Below are 25807 nucleotides of genomic sequence, written 5' to 3' on the forward strand. Positions count from 1 at the left end.
ATGGGTGAGAGGAACAAGACCTTTATTGACAGGGCTCAAGCACGCGCCCGAGTGCATACACACACAGACACACACACAATTCCCCCCTTAAGTTTCAGGACAAGCAGAGCTTCTTTCTATCATTTCTACCCTGTCACACAGGGTAGGGTGGGAGTGTGTGTCAATGAAAAAGTGTGCTATTGTGTTGTGGTTATGTATGTGTGCACACTGAGGAATCTGTAAAAGGGCCTGTGGTTTCTCTGATAAGCCACAACAGTGACTAGCCCAGACTCTGTATCCTAGGAGAGTCTACTATGGTGTTTACAGGGGAGGGTGATATGATATCTGTGTGTTTGACGGAATATGATATGACGGAACTCTTGTGTTTTGTCGTTTCAGGATGGCTCCTACCTGGCTGAGTTCCTGCTGGAAAAGGGCTACGAGGTGAGAGAGAAACCCAGAGAGATATGGCCAGACTCGGCAACCAACCCTGCCTCCCTCCCCTGCTCTATACACTCACACGCACACGCACACGCACACACACACACACACACACACACACACACACACACGCACACATGCACACACGCACACACTTTCTCCAGCAGGAAGACACACACACACACACACACACACACACACACACACACACATACTCACAGAGGCAGACATTCCCTAGATAAGCTCCATCCAAAGTCAAAGCACAGTCGCTGAGGGATTTCTGATGTAATGCTTCACTCAGACTGCAGACTCACACCTCAATCAGAGGTGACCCTGGTGTTACACTGGGCCTGTTAACCTCTGACCTTTCACCCCAGGGTCAGACCATTTATAAGGAAATGGCTGTTATTATAAGGCTTTGAGCAAGGTCACTCACTTTCACCTGCTACACACAGAGTTCTCAGGAGCACAGAAAGTCAACATGGCCTCTTCATCCAGAGTTTTATAAGTTGTTGCTGACTTGAGTATGAGTACGTAAGGGTTCTGTGATGATTTCATACTCATTTATCACACACACACACACACACACAGACACACTGGCTCTGGATCTGTTTTCCTGACAGTAGCTGAATGATTTAATTTCCCTTGAATCATTAGCAGTATTCCCCCTCCCTCCCTCCCTCCCTCCCTCCCACCCTCCCTCCAGCCATCCCAGCGCTGCTCATGAGCTGCCACACAGCCTTGACAGGAAGTGTCACCAGGCACAGGAAATGGCCCTGTTCCAGGCTGGGGACTCTTTGGGGGGCCATGAAAGCAGGGCGGACAGGCAGGCAGGAAATCATGAGTGAATAAAGGAAGCGAGGTCGGGGCACAGTGTCCTCCCAGTAATGTGCTCCCCAAGATCAGGAACCGTTATCTCCTCTGAACAGAGCTTCCTACACACCCCTTAACCACCTCCCCCAAACCCCCATAAACACCCCAGTGAAAGAGATGGGAGAAGTCCTGTCCGCCCTGTCCCCTCCCGCCACACACATCTCATCATCGTGTGTACGTGTGTACGTGCGTGTTTGTGTGTGTAGTATATGTTGACTCTGAAGTGTGGTTATTCTCCCCAAGGTACATGGCATTCTGCGCAGATCCAGCTCCTTCAACACTGGTCGCATCGAGCACCTCTACCAGAACCCCCAGACACACACTGAAGGAAGTATGTAACTCAACCTCTATTCTTAAGATACACAACAGTTCTAGCACAAGTCACCATCCGAAAATGCATAGATATGCTTCCTGATAGAAAGGTCATTGCATTGCTGGGCATTTGTTGAGCCTGTCTAACGTACCTAACTCATATCCCCAGGAGGATCCTCAGGTGGCTGTAAGTGGAACTTTATGATATGCCTCAAACTTGTCTGTGAAACACAGGCCTGGGGGTCAAACAGGACCCAATTTCTTTCATTTGTCTATGGTTTTTGGTGTTGTTGCTGGAATTATTCCATTCGATACAGACAAAAAAGTCAAGTCAAATTCTTTAACTGTGAAATGTTTTCCTAATAACCCCAAAAACCAGACATTGTGTTTCGCTACTGTAGGACATTGTCGATGCCAAGGTGAAGGGTCATTGTTGCTCTCTGAAGCTCTCTCAAGCTTTAGAGACTCTCCGAACACTCTGATAGAGAAAGATTTGATATTAGCGATGTTACGGTTATCCACAGCAAAAATGGCAACCGAACTTCTCAAATCACTCTGTCATGACTGTACTCTATATCATAGGATCATACACATGGCTAACCAACTTAAACCTCAAATATCCTGACTGTGTATTATGTTTATATTGAGTACCTGTCACCTGGAGTTAAATAGCTGAGTATCTCTCTGCCCGAATGAGACCAGCCTTCATAGAGAGGAGCCTGACTGTAGCCCTACTCTGAATCCTGTCTGTGTCTAACCTAAACAGCTCTGTCATTACCACAACATAGAGTTTGATAGCTGGTGAGAATTAGGGTTTTGCTGACTTGTGGCCTCAATGGCCCAAATACAGCTGTGGTACTTTTTTTTCCTTTCCTTTCCTGGGTTCCTTCCTTTATTGGTAGAGGTAGCGTTTTTCTGTGGTGTTGGGGGGTCTATAATGGTGTGCCGCTGAGAAATAATAATTGCCCTCTGAGATGTCTTTTTGGTATGTGTGTGTGTGTGTGTGTGCGTGTGCGCTTGTGCTTGTGTGTGACCCTCTCAGACATGAAACTGCACTATGGAGACCTGACGGACAGCACCTGCCTTGTGAAGATCATCAACCTGGTCAAACCCACAGAGATCTACAACCTGGGGGCCCAGAGCCACGTCAAGGTACGCTATACATCGGCACCTACTCTCTGTGTGTTGTTGTGCCTATGTGTAGGAGTTTGTAATGACATCTACATGGCGAACAGTAAAGCCAACCTGGAACATGGGAACTGGAACTGTGGATCTGGAGAGGATGTTGGGACTGATGAGACAGGAAGCAGCATTTCTTGGATGTTTCTGTGCCACAATGTCCCTTTTGTTGGAGAAGTCTAGTGTGATCCCAGGAGATCCCACTGAAACGCCTCCACCTCCTGCCCCTGCAGACTGCAGACTGGCCTCAAAGATAAAGAAGTGCTGTGTGTGTGTGTGTGTGTGTGTGTGTGTGTGTGTGTGTGTGTGTGTGTGTGTGTGTAAAGTGTATATTGCTACAACACTGTGTAGAGAGAGAGAGAGAGAGAGAGAGCCTCTCCCCCTCTCCCCTCCACATCCTTTGTGGTTATAGGCCATGACTCTGCTCTCAAACCTCCCACACTGAGGATCCTCCCTTACACACACGCACGCCCGCCCGCATACACGCCCGCATGTGTGTGTATTACACAAGTATTACAGAAACACACCGCTGACAGCTTGAGATATTTTCAGTGTTCATTCATTTTCTGTCCCCGTGAGCCCAGGCCTGGTAGAGTGTCCGGAGGCACTGTGTGTTTAACCAATGAGCCATGTGGAATACTGGCAGTGACCGTTAGTGGTGTTTCCAGTCACCCCAGGCAGGAAAGGATCATTCACAGGATCTACTCATCTCTCTTCCTTCTTCACACCCACCCCTCCTCTCTGCCTTTGTCTGTGAGACGCTCCTTCCAGGGACTCTTGCTCAGTGTAGGCTATTACTCACTCAGAGGATACAGTAAACTGCTTCGTCCATGATGTGTGATTGTGTGTGTGTTTGTGTGTGTTTGAGTTAGTGCGTTTGGCTGCGTGGGTGCTTGTTCCCTCAGAAAGAGTCATCAGTGAGGACAGAGGAAGGTTTTTATTCTAACTCCGGGGTGGAGAGTTCAGGGAATTGTGGACGGACACTGGAGGACTAGGGACATAGCCAGCTGCAGCATCAAAACACAATCCCAGAACAAACAAAGCAAACACAACCAGACCAAAGGGGCTTCATTAAGATTTCATATCTCTTTTCTTCCATTGCCATAACTTCAGCAGGGCTTATAGAGGTTAGCTCTAAACTCTGTGTCCAATCTGATGTTAGTTAGAGATTATGGGCTGGATTCTCGGACATAGATTAAACCTAATCCTAGGCTAAAATGCATCTTCAATGGAAATTCCTTCCATCGAGAAAATGTTATTTAGTCCCTGACTAGGCTGAATCTGTGTCTGGGAAACCAGCCTTATAAGTATTCTAATTACATTGTAAGAAGATGCTAAACATCTTAGAGACCAATAAGCTTAACAACAAGCATAAATATACTGTATATATTATTATATATTATATTATTATATTAAGCATACAACAGTAGTTATAAAGTAGTGATGAATTATGCATTGGTTTTAAATATAGATTTGGAAACTACCCTTTATGAAACGTGCAGGAGCAGTGTGAATACAGGTGTTAACAGTGTGTGAATGATAATGGGGGGAAACATCAGAAGGAGCACCGTCTCATTGTAATCCCTTGTGTTCCGTTGGAAAGAGGGCGAACAAAAGCCCCAACGTGTGTGTAACCCCCCCCCCCCCCCCCCCCATGTGATTTATATCACCTGCAGCTGTCACAGAAGACAGGGGGAGGCGGGGGGAGACAGGCTAGACACAGGGCAGGAGAGAGTGACAGTGTGTGAGGCTGAATAGACAGCCTGAATTATTAACACACTTTCCTGATGGGGAAAATGACAGGTGGGAGGCTGAGAAAAGAAGGATGGAGAGAGGGTGTGTGGAGATGGGTTTCCTCTTCTGTGTGTGTGTGTGTGTGTGTGTGTGTGTGTGTGTGTGTGTGTGTGTGTGTGAGCGTGAGCTGAGAAAGGCAGCACATATTGAAATCTTTGACTGAGTCCATAAACGGGTCCACACTCAGCCCTGTCTACAAAAAGTAATTGATCTATCTCAGCTCCTACAGAAACAGTGTCATCATCACCCCATCCTTCCTTTTCTCTCTCTCTCTCTCTCCTCTTCTTAATCCCTTATTCAGTCCCACATCAGGCTTGGCGGTACAGTAGCTCCCATACCACTGTTTTTCTGAGCATAGGGTTTAACGTTTGTGTGTGTGTTGGCTGTTGGTAAAGTGAATGATCGCATTGTGTAATGTTTGTTGTTCATACTGTAGGTGTGCGACACCCAAAAGTGTTGACTAGACATCAGTCGGTTGTGTTGATTGACAAAGCATAAATGAACCTTGAGGGTGGACTCCCGGAGTAGACTGTGGGCTGTGGAAGTCAAACGGCTCCATTCTGGCCCAGCCATCCCTACTCCAACACCAGTCAGTCAGAATCATTGGATGCTAACCAGGAATGTAGAATTAATATGGAAAACTAGAAAACATCCAAAAGCACCCCAGATCATCCAGAGAACTTGCCCTGGGGGCATCCCGTCTGATTGTGCTAGCTGGTTTAGATGAGAGTGTATGCTGTTAATGATGAGTGGGCTCTTCTCATTAGCACCCCATTGGCTGGGTTTACCCAGTCTCTGATTGGTGTTTACATTACTGCCATCCAATCAACCCTCAGTGGCACGCTCAGAGCTCTGTGTGTGTATCAGACTAGGGTACATGATCGCCTGGACTGAAATTAGCACATTCCCCTGAAGTGTGTTTTCTGTCTCTGAGGAGTCGTGTGTGTGTGTGTGTGTGTGTGTGTGTGTGTGTGTGTGTGTGTGTGTGTGTGTGTGTGTGTGTGTGTGTGTGTGTGTGTGTGTGTGTGTGTGTGTGTGTGTGTGTGTGTGTGTGTGTGTGTGTGTGTGTGTGTGTGTGTGTGTGTGTGTGTGTGTGTGTGTGTGTGTGTGTGTGTGTCAAATAGAGAGATTTCTCTGTATCCATGGATTTCCTTTTATTTTGTCCACCTAAAGAATGAGGAGAAACAGGCCTCAGTTACGTTGGTGGTCTAGTTTGTGGTCAGTGGTGTAGCTCCACCGAGCAGACAGACCTAGAGACATCTTAGAAAGGTTTGGGTCTATGAGAGGCTTGGGCTGGCTAAGCTGGAGTGAAAGTGAACTTTAAGTTAAGAATAGACTGCTCTATGCCAAGATAAGCAAGTCTGCTCTTTGTATGCTTCGTGTTGGAACGGAATGAGGGAGGATGTTTTGTAGCTCGATTCTACTTACAAAAACAGAATAAAAAAATAAATGTGAATAAAGATTACCTTAAGACTGTTTCCCTTCACCCGACCTTCATTTGACATATTCAGGTACTAAACATGCCCTTAGATAAAGACTTGAGGGGTACTGATGAGGCTGCCCCTTGCTGCAGTTCCACATGTGACAGATAGATGGCATTAGTGAGCCACCTCAGTCCCCTGACAGCACTTACTGGGACTATAGCATAGCACAGGGGAAACAGCTTACCTTCCTGAGCATCTAACATTATGTACACAGACTCAACACTAGGTCTCTCTTCTAAAGATGATATATTTATCAGTTGAATAGATAAAGGGTGAATCGATAAAAAATACACTAAGTAACATTTTCAAACACATTTTCCGACATACCCAGAGAGTGATGGTAGTCTGGCTTTTGAGAAGCTTTTGCCATCTGTAATGGCATGGGAGAGAGCTGAGGTAGCTGTGCATAAGATGGGCTGAGAGCCACGCCACCTGCAGGATGTCAATTAGCATTACACCTCTCCTTGAGTAGGAAGAGAGGATAGCCTCAGTTAATGCGTGTGTTTCAATCATGCAGATAAAGAGAGTGATCAAGAAGGAGGTGAAAGAGAGAGGTTTAGAATAAGGGTGAAGCGAGGTAGAGGAAGGGGTGAAATGTCTTAATACAGCAGTCACTTTCGGGAAAGTATGTAAGCTAATGTCGGGAAATGTTATTTTGCTCGAGTGTCAGCATTCTCCTTCTCACCCACCCTTGTCCTCCCCCTAGAGCTCTCTCCCTCTCAGTGAGGAGTGATTTAAGGTAGTGTAGCAGGCTAGCACGGGAGACGCTGGGTGCTCGAGCCTAGCCACCCCCCCCCCCCCCCCCCCCCCGTTTAATTAGCACTGTAAGCAGGAGGGCACAGCAAGGGCACCTGAGTTGAGAACGCAGTAACCAGGTATTACACTAAATATTTAGGAAACTCCATGACAGAGGCTGTTGCCATGTCTTCCAGGGTGCCATTTTGGCTCTGACAATAATAAACAGTTTCACAGGAAATGCCAGGAGTTAATTGATTTATCTGGATGCTGGTTATGTGATCTAAATGATATGTTCATCGAGAAACACTTACACACGTACACATGCACCTATGCATACACACACACACACACACACACACACACACACACACTGTGTTGCACTTACATGACCTCTCATCCCATATCTTAAGTGCTGAAAAAAAATCTAGATTTTTGTGATATCCCAAAGCAACACATCATATAAACTTTATGTTGCGTATCATGCTTACCGGTAGGCTTTTTGTTTGTTTTTTGCATTGGTTACCATGGCACTTCACAGGGTTGGTGGGAATATTGCCAGAGTTGTTTCAGTGGTATAGTCCATGCTCACACCTAGCATGAAAAAGCACACGTCACCAACATGCTCTACAGTCCAAGAGTTTACACAGAGAACAGACAACACACACAATGCAGTTGACATAGAGCTTATAGGTATTATCACACAGAGTATACACACACAGAGCTTACAGTCTGTCTACATAGGGATAGGAATTAATACACACACACACACACACACACACACACGCAAAGCGAGGGGGTTGAGGCCCAGTGCACGATATCAGATGTGGGCTCTTAGTTCGAAATTAAAAACAGGAAGTTTCGTGGTGCTGTATTAATGAGTCTGTACAATTTTAATTATTAAAGGGTCTGTAAAGTCGACATTAAATGGTTCCAAATATAAAAACAAAACAAATACATACACACCATGGCAATTCTCTCTCTCTCACTCTCTTTCTCTTTTTCTCCCTCTCTCTCTCTCTCTCTCTCTCAGTGACACAAGCTCATTTAATAACAGTGTAAACATTGTTGCTAATCTGTGAGCTCAGGACTTCTGTTCTGTTCCTGACTGTGGGGTTTGCACCCCCTCATGAATACACACCAACGCTTCCCCTACTGAGGAGACATTATGGCTTGTTTGTGTAATGTTGGAGTTTGTTTTGAGTTTTCCTTCCGAGTGTGGGCTGTGGCTGGATCCTGATAGTCACACATAGCCTGTGAGCAATTTGACTCTACGACTTAAATTAGGGTCTATGAATAAAGATTAGAAATGTACAGTAGGATAGCACAATAAATGGTGAAAAAATTCTCATACAATTTTATCAGCAATACAATGTTTTGTACCTTCACCTTCGTTTAGAAAGGCTTTGTTTCTTGACTCTACTGTGAGTGTGTGAGTGTGTGTTCGCTCGCGCACACTCACGTCTGTTTGAGTAATTTAGGGATTGCCTTCTTACACACTTTGTGTAATTAACTATGATCTCACTTGTTTGGATCAGTGTGTAAGTTTCACAAAAACAGAGAGAGAGATGGAGGGAGTAAGGGAGAGAAGGAGTGGGAGGGAGGGAGGGAGGAAGGGCACAAAGGAATGGAATGAGTACAGAGGAGTGAGTTATGACACCGATAGAGATCTAAATGAGAGGTAATTGTTTTAGCCAGAGTCTTTAGTCATTTTAATGAAGGTGTTGTTGTAAACCATGGGAATTTTCCCCCTGCCTGCTTTGTGTATAAAGGCTCGTCTCGTTGTCTCTGCATTTAATTGAAACTCTAAATCAGCCTGTCATACCTGTGTAAAAGGGCTGGGCAACACTCACCTTCGTTCACGTCAGCTGTAACAAACGGGCCTTTATTCCGCTCTGCACCATCCCACACACACTCAAACACTCACATGGCATGCACACACACTCACACAGATCAAGAGGTTTCGTTGTTTAACAGATTGCCTATCTACTGTATGATGAATCTGGATCATAGATTGTTTTTTTAATGCAGTGATGTAGCCTTATCTGTTGTTCTGGCAGCTGCTATGTCTGTGATTGTGTTTTGGTGTGTTTGAAGGCGAGAAGCCTTTTTGTTCATACACAAGGCTGAGTTGCTACTCTCTCCCATGTCCTGTTGTGTTTTCAGTCCTCAAATCTCTTGAGTGGAGAGATTGGCCAGACAAATGTCAGCCAGTGGCTGTTATGAATCTTTATGTTTTCATGTGTGATGCGTACATAGTTTATTTTGTCTGTCTGTCTGTGTGTGTGGGTAGCTTCCAGACTGTATGAGTGTACATGTGTGAGCATACACAATGTCCTATGTCCTGACTTGACTGGACTGGAGCAGTTCGGCACACTCAGGTGCAGACTTGGAGTGGCAGGAGTCAGCCATCCAACTACCTGTCACTGCTTTTTCTCTCCATCTCTGTCAGTCTCGAGTCATCTCTCTCTCTCTCTCTGTCTCTTTCACTCTGGTCTCTATCTCTGGCTCTTCTTTTCCTCTTTCTAATCAATCCATTTCTGCACATACATGTATGTACACACACACACACACACACACACACACCCTAATTGAGCACCTACAATGAGTCATTCATGAACATGTCCTCACAAACAGTGAGAGCAGAAATAAATTAGTTTGAACACCTTGTTCTGATTTGTGTGTGTGTGTGTGTGTATAAACTGAGGCCTCCCCACGCCTCTCCCCGAGGCCTGCCGTCAGAGCCGGATTATGATTATGATTATGATTATGATTTCACCACTTTGTATTGTCATTAGTGGTGGTATTAGCAGCAGTAATCATGGTTGTGGAGCTTGGAGTGTTCATTTGAGTTCCATACAGTAATGATAAGCATCTTTGCCTGTGTGACTAGCCGTGACTGGCATAGTTAGTGTGACGAATTGCATTCTCCCTTTTATTGTGTGGGAAGCCTCTGTCATTGAGATGGATGGTTTTCAGTCTCTGTGGAACAATCAATCATCAGCTGCTCTGCCTTGTGGGACAGGTTAGGCTAACGGACAGGTTAGGGAGATTGACATGTGATAAGGATGATTGGCAGGTGAGCAGTCAACTGTCAGAGACTACCTGAGCCCACTTATGCTCAGGTGGACCAACAGATATGATCAGTATTGTGTCGGTGAAGATACAAAACAATAACATGTTTTCTATCTTCACCTCCATTTAGAAAGGCTTTGTCTCTTGTCTGCGACGTGTGTGTGTGTAGACAGAAATAATCTTTAAAGAATAGCTCCAATTATTTAGAGAAGCCTGTTTAAAAAATGCATTTGTGGAAATGAAGATGTTGATAATAAGTCTAGATGACAGTCAAGCAGACCTGCTGAGCAGCCAGCAAGTTGCAGAAAAAAAACATTTTGGTGTAAAAACATCTCTCAACTGTTTTCTTTAGTACAAACCCATGGCAGGTCCCCTCTGAGGCGTGTAAATGGTTTTTATAAAAGTGCTCTCTTAAAAGGTGCTGCGTCTCAGAGACATGCCTAAGCTGCAGCTAGTGACCCTGAGACGGAGCGGAGGGGGGGCTGGAGTGGTGTGTGTTGGAGGGGGGGAGGGGGGTCTAACGGGGAACAGAACACGATTAGTCAGGAGATAATCTCTCCTCCTCGTCTCCGTCTCCGTGTGCAGTGTGGGTGTGCTCCAAAGCAAACACACACTCTGTTTTCTTTACTCACTCCTCCAACACACACACAAAATAATTACAAAGCAAGACAGAGTATGGGGAAGAATATGTATGTGTGTGTGGTATGTGCTCAGTCTCTTTGCTGTAGGTTAACTCATCACACATGAAGGTGAATGGTGAAGGCGCTGCTGAGTGGAAAGGGGTTAGGGCACTGTGACGTTTCCAAACGTTCCCCCAACATTCCTTCCCCCAATTATGGGGATAACGAGGGGGAAAGCCATAGATACACAAACACTGGTCTGGGCAGCATTCACACTTTCCCCTAACCGGCCTGCCGCTCTGACAGTGACAGCCAATTCACAGTCCCCCCTGGGGTTGGATCTCCCCAAGGAATAAACATCATTTGTCACTGTTCCGCTGCTATGTTTATATCTGACACCAGTTCTGACACCAGCTCAGTACCTAGGACCAGGGTATGGATGTGGGAGCGTTTACACACGTGTGGCAAACATTCAGGCCACCGCTGCAGCAAAAGGTTTATAATTTTCTTAAATGCTGCCTATTATGATAAAGATAAACTGTCTTGCCTGGTGTAATAAAACCAAACTGTCGTGCAGATCTTATTATAGTCAAATTAAACTGTCTCGCCTCGGGGGCAAGGCAGTAAACTCAGGATCTTAATCAGTAACACACGCCTCGCTTATCCTTGGCTTTCATCGCTCACAGGTGTGTGTGTGTCTGTGTGTGTGTGTCTGTGTCTGTGTGTGTCTGTGTGTGTGTGTGTGCGCGTATACAGTGCCTTCAAAAAGTATTCAGACCCCTTCACTTCTTCCACATTTTGTTGTGTTTTAGACTCAATTTAAAATGGATTAAATTAAAAGAATTTGCCATCAATCCACACACAATACCCCAGAATGACAAAGCGCAAAACAAGTTTTTTGAAATTTCAGTAAATTTATTAAAATTGAAATGCAGAATTACCTCATGTACATAAGTATTCAGACCCTTTGCTATGACACTCACTGTAACAAACTCAGTTAGCTAAAATGCAAAAATGTAATCAACAAATCACTCAATAAGTCCATCTTAATGCAAGGATAATAGTTCATGTAATTTTGGAGTTAATATATTTTTTTTATAGGGTCTCTGATTTGCATATGAATCAATTACACACTGTGTAGATTAGGATGTATAACACAACAAAATGTGGAAAAAGTGAAGGGGTCTGAATACTTTCCAAAGACACTGTACCTGTATGCGTGCATGCATACCCGTATGCCTGCAACAATGGCTGAGAGCATATACCTGGATAGTCTGGCCTCACAATAATGTGCATAGACACCCCTTTTCAACTCCTCTTCTTTCCTCTCCCCTATCCTCTTGTTGTGTCCCCTCTCCTCCCCTGCTCCCTCCTCCCTCCTCCCTCCTCCACTCCACTCTTGGCTGGTATTGGAGGTGTACGCGGAGGAATGCACCTCAGTGGCTGTAACTCTGGGCAGGTGGACGAGGTGGCAGAACCTGGGAGAGCTGGCATGCCAACAGAGAGGTTGCCAAGAGGCTTATATGGTTGATATAGACAAAGACATCAGTCAGAGAGATGGACTGATGGATGTACAGTACACCTACTTGAGGACTAGTTGTACGATGGCCCAAATCCATAGTTTGACGTATCTTGTTGGAACTTTCGGAATGGCCAACAGATGATACAAAAAGAACCAGTGAAACTGATGAATCTGACTTGACAGGAACTCATTAACCTGTGAATCAGGCTGTGATGTGCACCCTTGTCTCGCATACCTGAGAGATGCAATTTTGTTTGCTCACTCAAAGCCACTCCACTACCCAAACAAAGGTGACTCTGTTTTTGTGTGTGTACGTGTGTGTGTGCGTGCATGTGTGTACCTGTGTGAGTACTGTACGTGCCAGAGGTGTCTGACAGGAGCTGCCGAGTGCTGAGTGGTGTGTGGTGATAGGTGAGCGGTTGAGGCTCTCTCTCTGTGAGCGTCTTTTGTCTGCCCTGGATTGTGTTTTGACTTGCATAGTTCTGGCTGCCATCGCAGTGCTAACATCCCCAAACGAGATGCTGCACATTTGTGAGTGAGTGAGTGAGTGAGTGAGTGAGTGAAGAAATGAAGAGAGGGAGAGGATGTCTGAGACACAGATGTTTCTCTCTCATAGACTCTCAGGGATATGTCTTCACTGTGTGTGTATGGTTCTCATGTGTGAGAGACTTGTCGGTATTACTAGAGTGTCAGTCAGCACCTCTCCTCTCCTGCCCCAGGGACCCATGCTCCCATGACAGAGCAGACCAGAGGACTGACGTCCCGGAATGTCCACGGATGTTAGCAATGGCTCTTTTGGTCTTTAGCTCTATCTGACGGTTAGGGTTGGTTCTGTTCTCGTTTATGGGCTTTGACTGGTGGGTTAAGTAAGAAAATATGGCCCATCGTAACCACATGTGAACTCCCAGGGCTACTGTTTATTGTTCAAGGAGATTTATGGATCTAGTTATGGATATTATAGACGTAGACCTGATATTGGCCTAGAGAGAGCGATGTCTGTTTGAGACATGCTAACCATCTATTGGGTAGTGAAGCTGTTTTACTCCCCACAGCCAACACTGTAACAAACCTATGAGTTATTGTGGTAAAAATCGTTCATTTGACGTGATCCATAATGCTGTTTAATAACTGCTGATTGAAAAAAGAGATATCTTGCGTACCAGAATGAAATGTGTATGAAGGGAGCCAGCACACCTTCAGTATGTTTTCCTTTGTCATAGTGTGCCAATGAAAATTATGTTCCCTGTAAGACAAATAGATTATCTCTGCGTTTCTCTCTTTCCAAGCAAGCAGTGCACAGGAGAGGGGGACCCAGTGGTGCCTTTTATCTCAGTGTTGAAGTGTGTGAGTGTGACTGTATTTGTATCATCCAATAAAAAAAAAGTCTGAGTTGTCATGAACGCTGTTCGTAAGATTTCATTAAACAGTTATTCCCCGCTAGCGTATTGTAACCGCATGTTATCCCAGATTATGAGATTACTGCCTGTTATCTTCACAGATTATCCCCCTGAGTCAGCCAAACCTGGAATAAAGTTTACATTTCACAATGTTGTCATCTCTAAGTGCAAAGACGATTAATGCTGCCCCAGTATGTTAACACAGGATTACAAACCATGTACTTCAGGATAGATGGTGTATTATATTCCCGCATGGAGAAAATGAAAACATTGTCTGTAAATGGTTATACATAATATTGCAATAGGATATTATTGTTGGCCCTGTCCCACTCTAGCCATTAAAGCATGAAGCACATAGTAAACCTAATTGTTTGATGTTCAAGACATTTGAAGAATCTGCAATGTTTGTTGTCGTTTCTCTGACTGGGATTCTTGGTCCTGAAGAATGACAACGGCATAGAATGGACCTGCTGAAACTCTTTGATCACTGAATGTACTGCCTGCACAATAGATCCATACATATTCCGGTCATTAAAGCACAGCCTACAGAATACCCAGAAAACCATCAACACGAGTGGGCCCGTGATTAGCTGAGAGACAGAAATGTCAGCGCTGATTTGGCAGTGTGCCAGTTGTGTCATTGTGGTATGTTGTTGTTTGCTTACAAGTGTAACCGCACTGGGAGATTGTAACAAACACAATAGCACCTCTCATTTCTCTCTCGGTGTTGACACGGCCTGTCGGATAAAGCCATGATCTGTGTTGCCTGTGATGAGCAGCTCTACCAGAGAATTCCTTGGAAGGCACTTAATGTATATTGGCCATATGTTGTTTTTGCTCTGTGTGACGAGGTATTAGATCCACTGTCTCGACACAACAGCATAGTCAGAGTATGTGTGATTGAGGCCGTTCAAGCCGCATGTGTCCTCGTTCAATACAGACTCATGATCATATAGGCTTATCATCCCTACCTTCACTCCTCAATAACACTCAACTGTAGTGGCCTGTTCGGTGAGTGTCCCGGAGCACATTGGTGGTGAATGGGGGTGAGTTTACTCCCCCATACAATAAACAGCACATTGAAACCTAGTGAAAAACAACCTCTCTTTGTGCCGAGAGAGAGGCGTTTTTTTTTTTGGGAATATGTGAATATGCAGATGAAGTGTAATGCTATCGTTCTGGAGGAAGAGATTTCGTATGCAAGGCTTTGAACGGCCCTCTGTGAGACTGCACCGGTATCCGCTCCCAAGCGCAACGGGACACTGGCCAGACGGGCTGCGGTCGGCCTAGGGTGGGGAAGCGGTCGTCCGACAGGAGAACCCTGGGTTCTTCAGGGTTGATGGCAGTAGTTTAAAGTGGTTGATAGTGATAGAGACAGAAAGCACAGTGAGAGGAGGGCTGAGTCGACGGATCTCAGGAGTGTGCGTGCATATTTGCGTGCATGTGCATTATGCGTGTGTGTGTGTGTGTGAATATCTGATGGAACACACAGCTGGGGAACCAGAGGTTGCCCCTGTGGTCTAAACAGGTTGCTGTTGGATCGTGGGATAGCTTGCATCTCTGTTAGACTTCCTTGCTGCTGATCTGTCTCCCAGGAGATCAACATGATCAGAAGCCTTAAATCTCTATGTCTCTGTCTCTGTGGCTGACTTCACATGGGAATATAAATCTCTCCTACCTCACATCAACACCATACATTTTCCAGCACATAACCTACAGATCTTACTGTAACTAGACCTGGGTCTTGTTTTCTTCTCAGTCAACAAAGGATTCGTCATGACTTTCCTGTAAACATATGTAGTGTGCTACCAGTTTGCCGTGTAGATTAGTCTTGGGTGGGATGGGGGTTTGATTTCACTTGTTTAGGGCTTGTCTTCCTGGGAATAGTCCTGTTACATGTTTCTTTGACATTTTGGTTTCCTTTGGGGAGTAGAGAATGGCAGTGCAGAGACAACTAAAGGAGTAGAAGTTAAAGGAAAGTTACTGCTGCTTGTGCCCCTCTGTAGCAGAGCGGAAGTCTTTCCATTGATATAGAAAACTCCAGCAGAGCACTTCCTCTTCCCGAGCCGTTCCCTGTGATAGTTCTCCTTCAAAGACGGGCCTTTCCACAGTGCTTCGACCCGGCATTCCGACCCCTGCTCTGGCGTTCCGAGACCCGGGCGGAGCTGGGTTTGACCTGAGCCCAGTCTATTGTCTTTTACTAATGTGTGTGTGCACGCGTGTGTGTGCGCGTCTGTGTGAGTGTGAGATGTTGTTGATGATGTCTGATCTGTCATTGGAATGTAAGGTCCTGGCACAGAGTGGAGGATGAAGGAGAGAGGAGGAGACTGATGTTATCAAGCTCTGTCACAGAGGGATGGAGAGAGAGAGGAGGGAGTGTTTGACTTGTTAGATTTGTAAGTTGGTGTTGCCTGGTGTCTGTCTCCCAGCTGACTGAAGTCTAGTAATGGAGACGGATGGTAAAGATTAAATCCTCGTTAAGGCCAAGGCTCTGAAACCTGTACTCACATTAACAAGCTCTTAATATCCTTCCCCAACAAGTACAGTTTAATATCCCTCCTTTCAAAGATTAATGACTCATATTAATATGTGATTATTAAGAGGTATGTGTGTGCGCGTGTGTGTACATGCGTGTGTTATCTTTCCTTTATCATCAATATCAACCTCTCCCAAACCCCAGGAATTGGTTATACAATGGTTCAACCATTGTAGAGGGATCATGGCCGACCATAACCAGACCGTGTGGTCTTGTGGAGGTGTCGTCGTGCTGATAGATCCCTACCCTGTCCTGTGCTGTGCTGCATAGTTACTCTGTTCTATTATTGACGACTGGACTTGGCTGGATCAGATATGAAAACATTAGCCAAACTGATTTATGATGCAGTATTCGTGCCAGATATTTCTTAATAGACGATAATGCTTTAACGACATTGACTAATGATAACATAGTCATGTATGGCTGTGGTTTCACATGTTGTATTCTCGCCTTCTTTTTATTTCTCTCCTTCTCTCTCTTTCTTTTGAACTATTACCATCATCACTTTGGTTAGACGTTCAAAAAAGGGGGATGGGGAGAGGTAGATTGGAGAAACGGTCCGGTGAGTTTTTGTGGGAGGGACGGAGGGAAGGAAAAGGGGAGATGGTGAAAGAGAGGGAGGAAGGCGTAGAGATAAGAGGGTGTGAAAGGTCCTAATGTGTTCCAGATGAAAGTGGGTGGTATGATGGGGTTGTGGCACTCCTATGTCTCAATGTTATTTATGAGTGTGTGTGTGTGTGTTCTTTTCCTACTCCCCATGGCATCAGGGAAACAGTCACAAACACACACCCACCTTCGATGACTATTGTGGTCGGGTGGCCTCAGGTTTCTGTGTGTCACGGTCTCATCATCTCACCACGCAGTATCATCCTCACTTCAGTCCCTTCCCCGTCTCTCTCTCTCTCTCCCTCCCTCTCTGGGTTCCTCCCGTCCTCCCTCCTCCGCACCCATAGCCTTTTGCTTACCAGGCCAATCCTGTTTCTCCTCACACACATTCAAACTGACATGTGGTTGGGCCCAGGACACACACACACACACACACACACACACACACACACACACACACACACCATACAGTTCTCCTTAGAGACTCCCAGACATTCACAGTCATTCACAGACAAGAAGGCATTTACAACCAAAGGGACAGGACACCGCACAACAACCCAGCAATAGCCTGAACCATTAACACACACACACACACACACACACACACACACACACACACAGCTGTTATCCATCTACCCAGGGGGTCCTGGGTGGGCAGTAGGACTGGTTCGGGGGGTTGGGGGTTAGTAGTTTGTCTAAATGAGGCGTATGAGGGTGAAGGGTCTGAGGTTTGGTCTCAAGGCTGGGTGACAGGGAACAGGCCAGCCAAAGTGGTGTGTGTACATGTGTGTTCTTTTGGCTTACATTTGTGTGTGTGTGTGCGTGCGTGCATATGTTCGTGTGTAACCAAGAGAGGTAGCACCTGCAAGGGCGGTGGTCCCTTGGCCTTCACTTCTATTTAAAGATCATGTAAGTAGTGCCAGAGGCAGGGAGGGGGGCTTGCTCCCCTGCTCACAACAGGGGTATTCATCAAGTGAGAGGGGGATAGGGGGCATGGGGGGATCGGTAGGGGTGCTGGAGTATTTAAGTGGGGTCTGTAGGGGTCTAGGAGGGGTGAAGGGGGGTGAGGGGGAAGGAAGGAGGTGGGGGTGGTGGGGGGAGGAATGTGGAGATTTGTCGAGTCTCACCCTCCTAATCAGAGAGGATGCTGGGGGCTGATTACAGCCAAATGGAGCAGCAGAAGCAGCAGCTGGGGAGGGAAGGATAGAGGGGGAGAGGGTCCGTTTGGTCTCTGTAGGGGGGCTCTGGTGGGGTGGGTCTCTACTCACCTTGCCTCCCCTCCCCTGCTTTTATGTCATCTGGTCCTGCAGATCTACAGCTGATAAGAGTGTGGGAACAACACACCAGAAAAAGGACAGAGAGAGAGACAGAGAGAGAGACAGAGAGAGACAGAGAGAGAGAGACAGAGAGAGAGACAGAGAGAGAGACAGAGAGAGACAGAGAGAGAGAGACAGAGAGAGAGACAGAGAGAGAGACAGAGAGAGAGACAGAGGCCACGACCACGACCACAAACATAGATGCAATGGAATGGGCGAATACATTCTATTTCGATGACCATAACAATGGTGCTGATGTGTTCTGTGTGTGACAGGGATTTGGAAGTGAGCGATGGTGTGGTGCAACTATGATCCCACTGCAGGAGATGTGTGTGTGTGTGTTGTTGTTTTGAGGTTGGTGAACCGCAGCTAAACACCGCTTGAGGGTAGAGACAGTGATGAAACATCACCCCTGCGCACACCCACCCTCCTCCCGGGCTGTACTGTACCTGTGTGTGTGTGTGTGTGTGTGTGTGTGTGTGTGTGTGTGTGTGTGTGGTTCTGTGACAGGAACAGCATGTGTGTGTGTGTGCTTGTGAGTGTGTGTGTGTGTGTGTGTGTGTGTGAGTGAGATTGCTAAACCCAGCCCCCTGGGCCTGACCACAGCCCACTGTAATAAGGCCTGTTGCCATGTTTACATGCATGTTTATATTTGTGAGGGAAGAGTGATTGATGGGTGGTGAGTGTCTGGAGGCTAGATGGGGTGATTGGGGAAGGAGGGAGGGAAGGAGGGAGGAAGGGGTTCTCCTCTCCATGCTTGGCTCTCTCAGGGAGTTCCCACTCCTCTAGGTATGTTACCCAACACTCCAGGTTATGGAGTCTGTTCTCTTCTCCTCTCCTGAACTATTCTTTTTATACTATACTTTTTTTAAATATATTTTTAGGGCATTTCTGCTTTATTGGGATAGAGACAGTAGAGATTGACAGGAAGGATGGGTGAGAGAGAGGAGGGATGACATGCAGGACATGTCGATGGCTGGAATCGAACCAGGGACCTTGCGATGATATGGTATGCGCCTTAGTGTGCTACGCCACTGAGCGCCCCTCCTCTGAACTATCTTGCCCTTTCCTATTCCTGTTCTCCTCCTGTCACTACCTCTCCTCCTGTCACTACCTCTCCTCCTGTCACCTCTCCTCCTGTCACCACCTCTCATCCAGTCACTACTTCTCCTCTTGTCACCACCTCTCATCCAGTCACTACCTCTCCTCCAGTCACTACCTCTCCTCTTGTCACTACCTCTCCTCCAGTCACTACCTCTCCTCCAGTCACTACCTCTCCTCTTGTCACTACCTCTCCTCCAGTCACTACCTCTCCTCCTGTCACCTCTCCTCCTGTCACCACCTCTCATCCAGTCACTACTTCTCCTCTTGTCACCACCTCTCATCCAGTCACTACCTCTCCTCCAGTCACTACCTCTCCTCTTGTCACTACCTCTCCTCCAGTCACTACCTCTCCTCCAGTCACTACCTCTCCTCTTGTCACTACCTCTCCTCCTCCAGTCACCACCTCTCCTCCAGTCACCACCTCTCCTCCAGTCACCACCTCTCCTCCAGTCACTACCTCTCCTCTTGTCACTACCTCTCCTCCTCCAGTCACCACCTCTCCTCCAGTCACCACCTCTCCTCCAGTCACCACCTCTCCTCCAGTCACCACCTCTCCTCTTGTCACTACCTCTCCTCTTGTCACTACCTCTCCTCCTGTCACCTCTCCTCCTCCTGTCACCACCTCTCCTCCTGTCACCACCTCTCCTCCAGTCACTACCTCTCCTCCAGTCACTACCTCTCCTCCAGTCACTACCTCTCCTCCTGTCACCTCTCCTCCTCCTGTCACCACCTCTCCTCCAGTCACCACCTCTCCTCCTGTCACCTCTCCTCCTCCTGTCACCACCTCTCCTCCTGTCACCACCTCTCCTCCAGTCACTACCTCTCCTCCAGTCACTACCTCTCCTCCAGTCACTACCTCTCCTCCAGTCACTACCTCTCCTCCTGTCACCTCTCCTCCTCCTGTCACTACCTCTCCTCCAGTCACTACCTCTCCTCCTGTCACCTCTCCTCCTCCTGTCACCACCTCTCCTCCAGTCACCACCTCTCCTCCAGTCACCACCTCTCCTCCAGTCACCACCTCTCCTCCAGTCACCACCTCTCCTCTTGTCACTACCTCTCCTCTTGTCACTACCTCTCCTCCTGTCACCTCTCCTCCTCCTGTCACCACCTCTCCTCCTGTCACCACCTCTCCTCCAGTCACTACCTCTCCTCCAGTCACTACCTCTCCTCCAGTCACTACCTCTCCTCCTGTCACCTCTCCTCCTCCTGTCACCACCTCTCCTCCTCCTGTCACCACCTCTCCTCCAGTCACCACCTCTCCTCCTGCCACCTCTCCTCCTGTCACCACCTCTCCTCCAGTCACTACCTCTCCTCCAGTCACTACCTCTCCTCCAGTCACTACCTCTCCTCCTGTCATCTCTCCTCCTCCTGTCACCACCTCTCCTCCAGTCACCACCTCTCCTCCAGTCACCACCTCTCCTCCTGCCACCTCTCCTCCTGCCACCTCTCCTCCTCCTGTCACCACCTCTCCTCCAGTCACCACCTCTCCTCCTGTCACCACCTCTCCTCCAGTCACTACCTCTCCTCCTGCCACCTCTCCTCCTGTCACCACCTCTCCTCCAGTCACTACCTCTCCTCCTGTCACCACCTCTCCTCCAGTCACTACCTCTCCTCCTGCCACCTCTCCTATAGTCACTACCTCTCCTACTGTCAATGCATGCCCATTGTTCCCATCGGTCTTCTCTCTAACTGGCACTCAGAGAGATCACAGATGACATTGATTGGGTTTGGGATCATCAAGCGATTGGGTTGGCCAGAGCATTCCTTACATTCCCTGCAAGTCGGAGCGTCAACAGGGGGGAGCAAGCAAGGCGTAGACGCTGGGCCTGCCACGCATATCGATACCCGTCACACGAAATTTGGCAGGAGCGAAGGATGGAGGAGAGGAGGGATGGAGAGAAGGAGAGAGTGAGAGCGAGAGTGAGAGTGGCCGGGAGGCACAGGGACTTTCCAGACTCTCTTCCATAAATCCTCTGTTTGACAGCAGATCTCTAGCTCGCTGTGTACCTGCCCTAACAGACTCTGTGCTCTGACAGTGCATACCTCTCCACACGTGCCCTCTACCTTTCTCCTCTCCTCTCCTCTCCCTCCACCTCTCCTCTCCTCTCCCTCCACCTCTCCTCTCCTCTCCTCTCCTCTCCCTCCTTTCACCCTCTCCTCTACGCCCCTGTCAGCCACAGTGTTTGAGGTGTATTTGTTCATCGCCATAGCTGCAGCAGCAGCACTAGCCAAGCAGAAAGACACCTGTAATTAGACAGCCAGAACAACACCGGAGAGAGAGAGAGAGAGAGAGACATGATTAGGAGAAAAACTGTGCATGAGGGGGAATTTGGGAATTTGTGGGTGGATGCGTGTCGAGCCTTGCACTGATCTCTCATGCCTAGGTGAAAATATGGAAATCAATGACTTATTACAGGTCTCTCCTGGGCTAGAAACTGCTTTGTCTGCGCTATCCTAGGTAGTTAGTTCCTGTAGGTGTGCATGAGGTCTTGTAAATCTTTTAAATATGGTGCAGTGGCAGTCAGTCTTTCAGTGGCAGTCAGTCTTTCAGTGGCAGTCAGTCTTTCAGTGCCAGTCAGTCTTTTCAACACTCGGTTCCTCTACTGTCAGTGTTACACACATGCAAATGAACATACCAACGGGAGCGCCAATAGCCTGGTATTGATTCAGATTATGACAAATGACAATGATAAACAACATTTAAATGTCACAGGTCTCCTACAACTGACAAGTAGGCAAGGCTTTTCTGGTATGTGTGTGTGAGAGAGCATGCGCTACATTGTTCTATTGAGGAGGGAAGACAGTCACAGCTATGGCGGTAATGCTTTCTCTGGAAGGTGTTCCATGATTGATGGCAGTCTGTGTCAGATACCTCTTGTTTCATCTCTGGAATTTTTGTGCGTAGGCCGTCAGGTTGTTATTGTTTTGAGATCCATTTTAAGAACTTGGTTCCCATTGAAAACAGAGTGGAACGATAAAGGGTGTGACTTGAGCTCCAACATGATTGAGTGATGATGAATCATCGATCCACATCTCTCTCTCTCTCTCTCTCTCTCTCTCTCTCTCTCTCTCTCTCTCTCTCTGAGTGTTATTGTGTCTGGGTCCTAGGGAATGGTAAATTGGCAGAGCGTGAGGAAAAATAACGCTGTGTTTTTCTAACAGGTGTGTATGTGTGTGCGTGTGTGCGCGTGTGTGCACACCGAACGGGCACGAGTGACACAAGTTAAACAAGACAGAACTAGAGCTGGAAAGTATTTCTTCAAAATAGAGTGATACATGTTGATAGATATACAGTGAGATGTGAAGTTGCCCACCACAAAGAGAATCCTACAGTGTTCTGTGTGGATGAAGGGATATTGCAGTCCTGCTACAGTATGTTCTTCACAAAGAGGTGCAGTCCCCTCGACCAGATGAGTGACATTGTTAAGTTGAGTTGATGAAAGCAGAGTAATTGATCCGTCTAGCTGTGTTTGGGTTGCCAGGTTAGGGCCAAGCCCACCTCCTGAAGGGATTTCAGCCTGTTTGTCTTTGCCCTGTTAACACACGACTGGCCTAATTTCAGCTCGCAGTAATGTGATGACTAAAGGTGTAATTGACTGGTTTTTTTTCTTTCCCTCTTTCTCTCTCCCTCTCTTGTTCTCTTTCTGTGCCCCGTGGACACCTTAGACACGTCACTTTATTTCTCTATTTGCGGTTGGGAGAAATGGGCATCACTCTCTATATTTGACTGCGTATCCCACAGTCGTGATTTTGGAAGGGTGAAAAATTTGTCCACTGCATTAACTAGTTGTCAGTGTTGCAATGGCAATGACTCAGTAGCAGGTATTTGGTCATAGGGCAGAGGACATCAAAGCTACTGTGTGTGACCTTTATAACTGACCCTCAGCCATTGTCCCAGTGGGGAAAGGGAAGTGGAACAATACCTCGATGTGACTGGTTCAAACATCTGAGTACAGCACTGCTCATCAAAGACAAACACTACTTTGTGTGTGTGTGTGTGTGTGTGTGTGTGTGTGTGTGTGTGTGTTTGATTAAGTAGTTCATGATGAAATTCCACACCATAACCATTATAGCCAAATGTCAGTCATTTGACAGCTCCTCTACTCCTGTATGGTTGACTTAATATAGGCATATACAGTACAGAACTCCGTAACCTAGTATGTAATACGTGGTGAGGTATGGAGAGGGAAAGCATAACAGTATAGAGATATTTCATATTTATACATCTGTCAAGGCACACACAGTCCGTGCTCTAAAGCTTGGATTCCAGCAGGCCTTGTGTGAGCAGAAATGAAAGCCTCAAACCCTGCACGTATTCTGTACATTTAGAAGCTTTTAAACGGCTCGCTTTCTTTATGGTCTGAATATTTGCTTGGCGGCGGACCCCCAATGCTGACAGAGCTTGGCAGGGTTCCCGGACCAGAACAATATCTGCCAGGACTGGAGCTAGGGGCCCGACAAGGCTCTCCCCTCTGCTCAACACACACACACACACACACACACACACACACGTCTGGCCTTTAAACCGTCAGCGCTCTGGCCCTGCCTTACATAATGACAGAGAATGGAGGCATTAAGGCAATTTGTTTGATTTAAGTTGTCAAGGCATCCTGGACCCTGCCCCTTTCAGCTGGTTTTGATACTCTGGCCTGTGTGTGTGTGTGTGCGCGTGTGCGTTAGAGAGAGAAAGTGTGTGTCCCCGCTGCATTCCTCCTCTGTGAAATAAAAACAAGAAGAATGGACAGGCACACACACACACACACAGACAGAGTGGGACAGAGTAGGGTTCTCAGTAAGGGAGGTAGCCACAGTAAGATTTGTGAGGGCCAACGAGAGGGTGGGAGAGGAGTGACAGAGGCAAGGGCTAAACAGTGGAGAAGGCTGGGAGGAAGAAGAGGAGGGAGGGGAGAGGGACGAGAAGGAGGGAGAAAGGGTAAGGGTTGGAGGTGTCCCTGTGAGAGCTGGGATTAATTCTTTAGTGGGGGGTGAGGGGTAGCGTTAGCCGCCTAGCCTCATGAAGGAGGGCATTGTGGGTCTCTGGCCCATGGTTCCATTTAAGGGTTCATTTAGAGGCAGAGAAACACAGCCCAGGTCTCTCCCCCTTTGCTCTGTAGAGCTGCTAGTTTAGAGCCTTGTTTCACTCAACAACTGCTGACAGTTCAGTGGGGGAAAGCATGTCTTGAGTCGGCAGTGTGTCTTGGTGTGTAGAATATACCATACAGTCGGTGTGTGTGTGTGTGTGTCTCAGTCTCAGAGTGGGCAGTGTGTAGAACGTTAATGAAAATGTCAAATAAAAGAGTGAGCAGAGCGTCAGAGGTGATTAGGCTGAGTCTTGGAGAGAGGAGGAGGGTAATGGAAGGTGATCAAAACCTTCTCTGTCTGTCTGTCTGTGTGTGTGTGTGTGTGTGTGTGTGTGTGTTGTATGTATGTTAGTGTGTGTATACATATCTATATCTATATATATCTATATCTATATCTATATATCTATATCTATATATCTATATATCTATATATATATATATATATATATATATATATATATATATTTACCCTTTGCTATGACACTCTTAAAATTAGCTAAAATGCAAAAATGTCATCAACAAATCAGTCAATAAGTTGAATTGAGACCATCTTAATGCAAGGATAATAGTTCATGTAATTTTGGAATTAATATCTTTGTTTTATAGGGTCTCTGATTTGCATAGGAATCAATTACTGAATACTTATGTACATATTTTTGTAATTTAATAAATGTACTGAAATTTCGCTTTGTCATTCTGGAGTATTGTGTGTTGATTGAAGGCAAATTATTTTTATTTAATCCATTTTAAATTGAGTCTATAACACAACAACATGTGGAAAAAGTGAACGGGTCTGAATACTTTCGGAAGGCACCGTATGTATGTGTGTGTGTGTGTGTGTTGTATGTATGTGTGTATGTATGTATGTTAGTATATATATATATCTGTGTGTGTGTGTGTAAGTTAGTATGTAGTGCGTGTGTGTATATGTAGAATAGAGGCCCTCTGTTCTCCTGCCCCAGGTTAAATAAGGGGTCTTTATCCTAGAACCCCATAGCTGCCGTGTGGAAGCAGTAAATGGCCAACGCATTTCCGCTGTGCAGACAGCGGTTCGACTGCACGCTCCAGGTGTAGTGACCACGACCAGCTTGGCTTTCAACGGTTAAACGTGATCTGGAGCTCAAACTGACGTGGTCACACCCACAGGGAAAGAGACAAACACACACACACACACTAAACTACAAATCCCCCCAAGTGTCCATTTAGGCCCTCCTCATACCCAGCCCTCCCAACCTCCAGTACACATTATGGGACCTGGAGTGTTTGGCTTGAAGGAATGTTTACTCCTAGTTTGTGTACAGTTATTATTATGAACATTTGTATCGATGTATGTTCATGTTCAGTTTCTCTCTCTCTTTCTCTCAGATCTCCTTTGAGTTGGCTGAGTACACTGCTAATGTGGACGGTGTTGGGACGCTGCGTTTGCTGGACGCTATAAAGACTTGTGGTCTGACCAACAGCGTGCGTTTCTACCAGGCCTCAACCAGTGAGCTCTATGGGAAAGTCCAGGAGATCCCCCAGAAAGAGACCACTCCATTCTACCCACGCTCCCCATATGGTAATGGCACACACACTGACAGTACAGACACACACACACACACACACACACACACACACACACACACACTGATTGTCTCTTTGCCAAAGACATTTGAAAGTTAGATGTTCTGCACTTCTTTGCCCTGGCACTGCTCTTCAAAGAGTGTGTATAAGCCTGTGTGTATAAGCCTGTGTGTACGCACATGCATACATT

The 25807-nt window shown here is 46.7% G+C and overlaps 1 protein-coding gene across 2 annotated transcripts in view; it reads left to right on the forward strand.

The window, feature by feature from the left end:
- Positions 1–25807, forward strand: part of gmds (GDP-mannose 4,6-dehydratase) — a 100579-nt gene that overhangs the window by 7837 nt on the left and 66935 nt on the right. Inside the window, exons 2-6 of one of the 2 annotated variants that reach the window (XM_083672473.1) lie at positions 379–423; positions 1537–1624; positions 1775–1792; positions 2648–2757; positions 25420–25612. In XM_083672473.1, the coding sequence (XP_083528599.1) occupies positions 379–423; positions 1537–1624; positions 1775–1792; positions 2648–2757; positions 25420–25612 (454 nt within the window). The remainder of the gene's footprint in view (positions 1–378; positions 424–1536; positions 1625–1774; positions 1793–2647; positions 2758–25419; positions 25613–25807) is intronic. The other variant, XM_083672474.1, reaches the window with a different exon arrangement.

The sequence above is a fragment of the Argentina silus genome, assembly GCF_951799395.1.
Source record: "Argentina silus genome assembly, chromosome: 6".
Lineage (NCBI taxonomy): Eukaryota > Metazoa > Chordata > Actinopteri > Argentiniformes > Argentinidae > Argentina > Argentina silus.